The sequence below is a fragment of the Rhincodon typus genome, chromosome 16 (genome assembly GCF_021869965.1).
Source record: "Rhincodon typus isolate 14 chromosome 16, sRhiTyp1.1, whole genome shotgun sequence".
In the NCBI taxonomy this organism is placed as follows: Eukaryota; Metazoa; Chordata; class Chondrichthyes; order Orectolobiformes; family Rhincodontidae; genus Rhincodon; species Rhincodon typus.
Window position 1 is genome coordinate 57,528,950 of NC_063347.1, and position 10,088 is coordinate 57,539,037.

Consider the following 10,088-nt stretch of genomic DNA (forward strand, 5'->3'; position numbering starts at 1 on the left):
CCCGAAACGTTAACTCTGCTTTATTTTTCTTCACAGATGCTGCGGGACCTGCTGAGCTTTTCCAGCAACTTTGTTTTTTTTCTTGATTTACAGCATCCGCAGTTCTTTCGGTTTTTATTTGGTATTTAACCTGGAGTTTTTGACATTCTTGACTATCCGTCATGTCTCTAGCATGTCTGGATGGAAGGTGGAATGAAAACAATGGGAACTCTCTCTCTCCCTATGTTCAGACAACAGAGTGGTGAGATCATGGGCTGCCCTGTGGGCCATGGTTAGACAGGGTAATTTTCTGTAATTTGCCTTCTGCAGGTTCTGGCTGACCAGGAACCACCCCACCTCCACCAAGCTATCTGTCACAGATCTACTGGAAAGATTTACAGCCCTTCTTTGCCGCATTATCATTGTGCCTTCCTTCCCTATCAAGTCCTGATGTGGGGCATGAACCTGGATATTCTAGCTTAAAGGCAGGGATGCTTTCTCCTGCAACAGAAGACCTCTAGGAAATCACTTTATTAATGAAAAGTCAACCCAATCTGCAGTCAAGTTTGTTGTCACAAACAAAAATTTGCTCCTATTATAGTTCAGTCTCTTTCAGTCAAATTGAGTGCCACATTGGGCTTCCATATCATAACACTATCTCAAAAAGTGTCAGGCTTCCAGATCCTGCAGAAATGTTCTCAATGAAGCTGTTTCAAATACTAATTTTTACACAGTGACCTCAAGCACAGCACAACTGTTGGAATGGAGCTTAATCAACTTGTTGCTGTGCAAGAGTCAATAAATGTGGAGTGGAAAAGCACAGCAGATCAGACAGCATCCGGGGAGCAGTGAAGTCAATGTTTTAGGTCTCTCTATTGTGCAACTCTGGCTTCTTCAAACTAAAATTGTTGTTTAGAATTCCCTGACATTACAGTAGCTTTGTGTTGATTCAATATCCATGGTCAATAGTGCATTCTCATCAAGGTTAGCTGTTAAAACAATCCCTCAAAGATTGTCAAAGAGAAATATATTATTTAAAGTATATGATTGGAAACGAGAGAGAGTTTACTGGAAACTCAGCTGACCACAGTTCAATATCAATTTGCATTTATACAGTACCTTTTAACACAGTAAAATGCCCAAAGCACTCCACAGAAGCTGAATCAGACAGAAATTATTACTGATATAACGGACGTTTCGGTTGGGCAAATATCAAAATGTTTGGTCAAATTGCTAGGTTTTAAGGAAACATCTTAAAAGTGGAGAGGTTCAAGGAGGGAATACGAAAGCTTAGGATCTTGGCAGCTGAAGTTACAGCACCTAATGGTGGGATGAAGAGACTGAGTTATATGAATGCTGAGATCTTAGAGAGGAGTAAATATGAAGAATATTACAGAAATCTATGCAGGATGTTGAACATGAGGATAAGAGTTTTAGATCTGCGATTGGGACTTGTGGGAATTAGGTTGGGGCAACAGAGCTTTGGGTGAGTTTAGGTTTTGGAAGGTACAAGGTGGGTGTCAACCAGGAAAACATTGGAATAATGCAGTCTAAAGACAGGAAAGGCACAGATGAAGGTGTCAGCAGCAAATGAGTCAGAGATGAATGATCTTAGGAAGGTGGAAGTTGGTGGGCTACAAGATAGAGAGGATATGTAGTATGATGCTCAATTCAGGCTCATATGGTACACCAAGGATGCAAATAATTTGGTTCAGACCGAGATAATGGTCGGAAAAGATGGTGGATTTGGTGATGCGGATATGGGGTTTGGGTGAGAACTGAAGACAATGGCTTCAGTTATTCAATTTTATAATAGAAGGAAGTAGCAACGTATAAGAACATAATACAAACAGATTTGGGATGGATCTTATCTTAAGTTCAGCAGGCAAAGGCTGAATTGTGACATGGATGAATATTCTTCAGTTTCTTCTCATTACTTTTGAGAATACAAAGCACTTCCAGTAGGTGGTGCAGTACATGAGAGTGTGGGTTGAAGGAAGGAATGAACTTAATTACATAATAGCCTTTTTATTTGGCTCTTTGAACTTGCTTTGCCATTCAACCAGATCATGAGGCTACCTTCTCTCTATTCCTTACCCTTCATTCAGCAGCCAAAAAATCTATCAATCTCTGTTGTGAGTATACTCAATGATTCCACATCCACAGATACCTGGGACTCAGGATTCCAAAGATGTTTTACCCTTTGAGAGAAGAAATTTCTCATCTTGGACTCCACAGCCAACAATTATCCAGAGACTGTGATCTAAAGTTCTTAACTCTGCAGCTTGAGAAATCAGCCTCTTAGCATCTGCCTTGATTAGTTCCTGACCAGAGCCTTATAGAGCCTCAGAAATACATCCCAGCTTTTATATTCGTACTCTCAAAATAAATGCCAAAGTTGTATTTGCTTTCCTGACTAATGACTCAACCTGCAAGTTTACCTTGAGAGAATCCTGGACTAGAACTCCCAAGTCTCTTTGCACTTCAGACTTGTGAATTTTCTTCCCATTTAGAAAATAGTCCATGCTTCTATTCTTCTTACCAAAGTGCATGACCTCACACTTTCCCACGTTGTACTCCATCTGCCACTTCTTTGTCCACTCTCCTAACCTGTCCAAATCCTTCTGCAGCCTCCCCACCTCCTCAATACTACCTGTCCTTCTACCTATATTTGTATCGTCTGCAAACTTAGCCAGAATGCCCTCAGTTCCTTCATCTAGATCATTAATGTGTGAAGTGAAAAGCTGTGGTCCCAAAACTGACCCTTGTGGAACACCACTTGTCACTGGCTCCCATCCTGAGAAAGACCCTTTTATTCCCACACTCTGCCTTCTGCCAATCTTCAACCCATGCTAGCACCTTACCTCTAACACCATGGGCCCTTTTACCCAGCAGCCTCCTGTGTGGCACCTTGACAAAGGCCTTCTGGAAGTCCAGGTAGATAACATCTATTGGCTCTACTTGATCTAACCTGCTAATTACCTCCTCAAAAGAATTTTAACAGATTTGTCAGGTATGACCTCCCCTTGAAGCCTTGCTGACTTTGCCCTATTTTACCATGCACTTCCAAGTATTCAGAAATCTCATCCTTCGCAACTGACTCTAAAATCTTACCCACGACTGAGGTTAGGCTAATTGGCCTGTAATTTTCAGTCTTTTTCCTTACTGCCTTTTTAAACAGGGGTGTCACGTCAATGATTTTCCAGTCCTGTGGGACCCTCCCTGACTCTTGCATTCCTGAAATATCACCACTAATGCCTCCACTATGTCTTCAGCGATTTACTTAAGAACTCTGGGGTTTAGTCCATCTGGTCCTGGTGATTTATCCACCTTCAGGCCATTCAGTTTTTTTTAGCGCCTCCTCCTCGATGATGGCCACCATACTCAGCTCTGTCTCAGACTCTCTCAAATTTTTGGCATATTACTCGTGTCTTCCACTGTGAAGCTATCTGTTTATCAATCCTTAATCCAACACTAATATAGTACTTCCTATCTGGTATGATTGCCTTATTAAAATTTTTATGAAAATTTCCAGGTTCTGTTTTATCTACCTGAGTAGTCACATTCTCAAACTCTTTGGTTATTGACTTTTTATATATTAATTCATGGATGTGGGCATTGCTGGCTAAGCCTGAATTTATTCTCCATTCCTAATTGCCTTGGAGAAGATGCTGAGAGTTCTTGGTGCTATCTTGAATCATTTCAAGCCCTTTATTGTGCAGACATTCACAGTATTGTTAGGAAGGGAGTTCCAAGATTTTGACCTAGTGACAGGTCCAAGTCAGGAAGAATACGTGGTGTAGAGGGGAACTTGCAGATGCTGGTGTTCCCATATAACTGCTGCCCTTGTCCTTCTCAAAGGTAGACATGATGTGTCTGAAAGATATTATCAAAGGAAACTTGATGTGTTACTGCACTGCATCTTGTAGGTGCTGCTATGTGTTGGTGGTGAAGGGAGTGAATAGTGAAGATAGTTGATAGAGTGTCAATCAAGCCTATCCTGATGGTATCAAGCTTCTTGAATATTGTTGGCGCACCCATGCAGGCAAGATTTGGACAAGATGGCCAGTCCAGAGAGTACGATTTGATGAGAATATAGCTTATTTTGAAGCTGCAAAATGGTGCAGACTAGGATTCACTTCACAAGCTGTTGAATTCAGGTAGTTGAGAGTGAGCTCCCAGGCCTAGCCACATCTGACACCCTGCCAGCCTGGAAGAACCAGAAGGAATGTCATGACCTTGCAGACAGCCAAGAGAAGCAGCACCATTATATTTGAACAGATCCTGGAGGTGGCGATGGCCAGCAAGAAGGGGTCCCATGGCCCCGAATAGAGATGCTATCAGGTACAGGCCACAACACAGTCAGAAATAAGTGACAGCTCGAGCAGCATGTCTGGAGCTTTATGAGTACTGTCAGGATTCTGTGGTGCTGAGCCACGTGCTCCACTAACAGAGTGTCATGGAGGGGAAAGGATCTCCAGGAGAATAAGGAAGTGGGAAGCAGAATTGGTGGTGAGCAGAAAGCACTGCATGCAGAAAGTTACATTTTAAAAAGCAAGCTAAAAATGTATTTTAACAGTTATTTCATTCACTAATGTAGAAATCTAGCTATGTAAACTTTTTAAACTCATACTGTATCATGTCTTTTCGCCACAAATGCAGGCATTATAGAACCTAATTCTAGCTTTAATGAGCAGCAGTGACCTCGTGGTATTGTCACTGGACTGGTAATCCAGAGACCCAGGCTAATGCTCTGGGACATGAGTAGGAATCCCACTATGGCAAATTTCAATCAGTGAAAATCTGGTATCAAAAGCTAACCTTATGGCAACCATTGTCGACTGCTGTAAAAACCCATCCGATTCATTAATGCCCTTTAGGGAAGGAAATGTTACCTGATCTGACCTACATATGACTTCAGACAGCAGTATGGTTGATTCTTAACTGCCCTCTGAAGTGACGCTCAGAAGCCAATCAGTTCAAGTGGCAATTAGGCTTGGGCAATTAATTGCCACATTCCAACAAATGAAGAAAAAAAAATTAAATGAATCCTATACAGATCACTGTTTCACTAAGTTGTGACTTCCAGAAATACAACCCACTCCTGTCAAGCATGGAAACAGCTGAAGCTTACTTAATAATTCATCAGTCCTCCAGTCCAGCCTGTGATTTTCTGCTAGTGATTTCTCAGCATCTGACATTGAGACGAATCATCTGGAATTTTCAGACATTGCGCTGCTACTTGCTCCATTTCGCTCTGCGACCTGTCCCATGGAAACGGGTGCAACCATGAAACAGTTTCAACGTGATGAGGGGATTGGGAGCTGAGGATGTGTTTATGTGGGTCTGCCTGTAAGGGTGCTCGCAATCGTGCAACCATCAGATTCCCATGGCCTGGCCTCACACGTGAAGTTACTTATTCAACATGACAATCCAAAGCAGCTGACAGCTTCAGAAGGCGAGGGAAGAAATTTATGGTGGGGAAGTTAAATAAATTGCATACCTCCACATCAAATTTGGTCATGTCAGCCTTCCACTTGAAGAAATCCTGCACTGCGCCGCCGAATTCTCTGGCTGCCTCCATTGAGGTGAAGTTGTGTTTCTCCCCACTTCTGTTGCAGGTGACTCGAAAGCGACGTAGTCCTTTCCCTTCATCCTCACCTGCTGCTGGATGGCTGTCATTCTCAGATAGAAGCCCCTCAGGTGAAATCTTTGCTTGGTCACTGAGCAGCACCCGATCAGCGACTGCATTGCTGGACTCCTCCATTTCATCAGGCTGGTCACCACTTGCCCCAGAATGGATAATGGGCAATCCTGTCCCGGGATGTGCTGGATCTCCAGTCGACGATTGGTCAGAGGAAGCAGGCTCCAATTGGCCATCTTTAATTTTATCAGTCTCTTGTGATGCTTCTGGATGTAGGCCACATCCTCGGCTGCTTTTCCTGCGCTGGCCCTTCCTTTTCTTCAGACTGTTGTTCAATTCCCAAACTTTAAGGGGACAGGTCCAAAGAAGCTGGCGAGCCAACAGTCTGAAGTCCTCGAGTACACTTTCCTGTTAAAGAAAATGGTACATTTAAAAATGGGAACAAAATCCAGGCAGAAATTCTACCGCAGTATTGAAAGGAAGCTGCACATCAGAAGTGACATGTCTTGAAAGAAACATTAGAGCTCCACCTAGTTTCTTAGTTGGACACGATGTTGACCAAGAGCAGGGAGGTGCTAATTAAATGCAAACTAGTGGAATGTAGCCTATCAAGAGAGGACTGGAATAGTACAAATTTTGGTCGAGCTGTGTGTAGTTCTGGTGAGACCCACCTGGAACACTTCATTTAATTCTGGGCACTGTACAGCAAGAAGGATATACTTGGAACGGATGCAACATAGATCCATCAGAATGATCGATGAAAGTGTTACATTCTGACAAAAGGTTATAAGGACCAGGCTTATATTCCTGTGAATTGATTATGGTGCAACTAATTAATATGCTAAAAGATTAATCAAGCAAATAGAAAGAAATTATTTCTTCTGGTCAGAGTGTCCAGGTCAAGCTAGATAACATCCAGGATGAACCAGCATACTTCACTGGCACCAGATCAACAAACATTCGCTTCCTCTATTTACTATTCTAAGCAGCAGTTAATAGCAGCATCCACAAGATACACTGCAGAAATTCACCAAAGGTCCTTTGACAACACCTTCTGTATTCATGACCACGTCCACCTAAAAAGACAAGGACAGCAGGTACATGGGAACACCACCACTTGCAAGTTGCCTTCCAAATCAGTCACCATCCTGACTGGGAAACATATTGTCGTTCATTCAGTGTCACTGGTTCAAAATCCTGGAACTCTTTCCCAAATGGCATTGTGGGTTTTACCCACATCGAACGGTTTGCAGCAGTTCTAAAACGATACCTTCTCAACTGCAGTGCAGGATAGGCAATAAATGTTCCTGTGGCCCTGCAAATTACACATGATTTGGAATTCTTACAACCGAACACTAAGGATGGACTTTTTGTGATAGGGTCGGTCTCAACTTGATGCCCTCCGTAAGTCCACAGATGAGGAATGGCAACTGGGTGAAATACAGAGAGCAGGTCAGTGTGCCAGCAAGTGCCAGAACCTTTGGGAGAGGAGTTGTAATGAGCAAGGAAAGACAACACACTAGGTCATCCAGAAAACGCACCAAGGCAGACCAGCTGTGTCATAAAAATATGTACAGTTCCAAAAATCAGAGCTTATTATTAGAGATAGTAGGAACTGCCAATGCTGGAGAATCTGAGATAACAAGATGTAGAGCTGGAATGACACAGCAGGCCAAGCAGCATCAGAGGAGCAGGAAAGCTGACTTTTCGGGTCTGGACACTTCTTCAGAAAATCTTCTGAAAATTTTCTGAAGAAGGGTCCAGACCCAAAACGTCAGCTTTCCTGCTCCGTTCATCCAGCTCTACACCTTGTTATATCAGAGCTTATTATTAGCCTGGTTATTAAACAACTAGATGGGGTTTGAACCTTAAGCTGGAAGGAGACAGAAAATACTACCACTTAGATTGGAGACTAGATGAATAAAATGATGAAAGCTGAAAGAGGAAATTATCAGTGTCAAAGGTCCAAATTAGATGGTGCATTTCTTAAAGGGATACTGACAAGTTTGAATTTTTGCATTTTCTAAATTTCTTGAATGCAAGCATTTTTACATTTCTCAATCAGTAGACTATCGATTCACCAAATCTTACCATAACAATCAAACCTTCTAATATTCATTCCACTCCTGTCTTAGCTTAGAGTTACTCAATGCCTCAGAGACACTGCTTTTCCTCATCCACCTCTCCATCCTTTCCTGCTTTTCCTATTTCCAATTATTCTGGTCCTCCTTTGCCTTTTTCCTTCTCACTGAATTCAACCTGCAGTCATTACCATCTCCAATTCAAATGAAGCTGACACATCCTGCATCTTTTCATTCAAGCTGCTGCCCTTCAATTTCTGGTTGAAGCTGCCCCTATCCTTCCTAACTGAATCTCTCTCTCTTCTCCCTTGTCAACCTCCACAACTCAAGCTGACACTCTTTCCCTTACCCCTTCATGTAATACTAATCATCTTCGTAACTTCTACCCGAGGAATCTTATTTTCATTTCTCTTCCTCCTCCTCTTTCTCCCCTCGTTACCATTGACTGTTCATGTCATTGCCCTCTCCCCCATACTGTGCCCTTATTGTCATTTGTTTCCCTCCCAATCATATACCTACCAGAATCAAGCTTATATGGGGCTGCAGGGACCTTACTGGCTACTAGTGGGGCAGAAATAGAGCGGGGGGTGGGTGCCTCACCAACAGCTACCAGGGCACAGTTGGCGGGGGGGGGGGGGTGTTCACCAACTGCAAGTGTGGCACAGTGGTCATGTCACCTAGTTGGAGAGATCCATGTCACTGCATGATTCAGGAAGGAATGCCTCTTCTTGTGATACTTGCTGGCCTACATTATAAAATGGTTTAGATCACTGTCACGAGTGGTGCTCAGCAGAGATGGGGCCCATTGTGGTTCTAGGTAGAAGTGGGGACAGCAACAGGTAAGTGGACACAGGGCCAGGTTCATGATAGTAGCAAATTCGTTAGATGGTAATGACAGGATCAAACAGTGATGTCTAGCACTTAGATTAGTTTTTCTTTAATTTAAAAAGTCCTTTAATCCACATTCATATTTAGTTTATTCCCAATTACACACCTACCTTGGTTTCACCAAACTGGTAATGGGGAAACTCCTGGATAACAACAAACAGATTATCAACAGATCTCAAAAGATGAATCTGAAATAGAGAAAAACATGTATATGAAATTTCCCTGAATCTGTAGTTATGTGAATATAATTTTAGTGGTCTTATTGATGGCTTATTTAGTAAGAATTATCCAATGCACTCTGAGGCAAAGTTATATTTAACTTTTATTATCCTGTTGATTTCCACATTCCCCCACATCCAACGATACAGTTTTTGAAGAGTAGTCACTGTTGTATTGTAGGAAATGCACCATGCAATGTGTGCACAGCATGATTCCATAAACAGTAATGGGATAAATGATTAAGGGATAAATATTTTTTAAAAACCAGGAGAATTTCTCCCATCCTCCCACCACTCCCCTGCTCTTCAAATAGCACCACTGGAGAGGACAGTTATCCCACAAAGATGGCACCTCCAACAGTGCAGCATTCTCTCAGTATGGCACTGAAGGGTCAACTTAGATTATATGTTCAACCTCTTGACAACGTGAATTTGAGGCCCATTGTGTTGATTCATGCCTGTAAAGACCACAGTTTGACCTCATCCCCCAACCAGGCTGTACTGAGACATCGAAGCTGTGGAGTCAGCTCGGACATTGGAATTGGATTTAGCACTCACTCATGTCAAGATGGGGTGCCAGCAAGGGGGACAAAGAATATATACAGAACAATGTAGACCAACCTGAAAAAGATTATCTGTGGACACCTCAAAATAGATCTTTCCTCGATCCTTACTGATCCTGGACTCAGATCCAATCTTTTCCAAGACTTCCTCAGCAGCAGTGCTCTCAAAGCCGGTTGGAACTGTTGCTCCAATGGTGACCCAATTCTCCCGTGAGCTATCATGTTGCTTCATTCCCAGGTCTCCATTTCCAACAGGATCTTGTTCCACTTCAGTCATGACTTCTGCTGCAATCGGTCCATCTGCATCTCCATTGAGTACAGGCATCTCTTTGAGATTTAAAACCAGAGGATATTCATTTACAGAGTAATTTTCACAATCTCACGTTGAACCTAAGTGCTTTACAGCCATTAATTAACCTTATGCTGTGATGTCCACTGTTGCTATGTAGAAAACAGAGTAACAAATTTATGCAAAAGAGATCCCCCACAAAGTGTAATAGTGAGATAATCTGTTAGAGTGGTGTTAGTTGCAGGATAACACCCAAGATGGTTCTTAAAATAGTGTTATGGGATATTCAGTATCCACCAGACAGCTTTGTCTCAAAAACAAGTGCCCCCAACAGAGCAGCATTCTCTCAGGACTGGAATATTAGGCTTAATGTCAACCTCTGAGAGTGGGGATAGTGATACAGGTGACAGCTCGGCTCTGAAGGAA

At 42.6% G+C, this 10,088-nt stretch overlaps 1 protein-coding gene across 3 annotated transcripts in view; it reads right to left on the reverse strand.

Moving 5' to 3' along the window:
* The window catches only part of thumpd3 (THUMP domain containing 3), a 119,589-nt gene that overhangs the window by 108,634 nt on the left and 867 nt on the right, over positions 1 to 10,088 (reverse strand). For all 3 annotated transcript variants that reach the window (XM_048606184.1, XM_048606185.1, XM_048606183.1), the window contains exons 2-4: positions 9,432 to 9,700; positions 8,703 to 8,780; positions 5,483 to 6,031 (exon numbers count right to left, since the gene is read on the reverse strand). In XM_048606184.1, coding sequence (XP_048462141.1) covers positions 5,483 to 6,031; positions 8,703 to 8,780; positions 9,432 to 9,698 — 894 coding nt within the window. In that variant the 5' untranslated portion in view covers positions 9,699 to 9,700. The remainder of the gene's footprint in view (positions 1 to 5,482; positions 6,032 to 8,702; positions 8,781 to 9,431; positions 9,701 to 10,088) is intronic.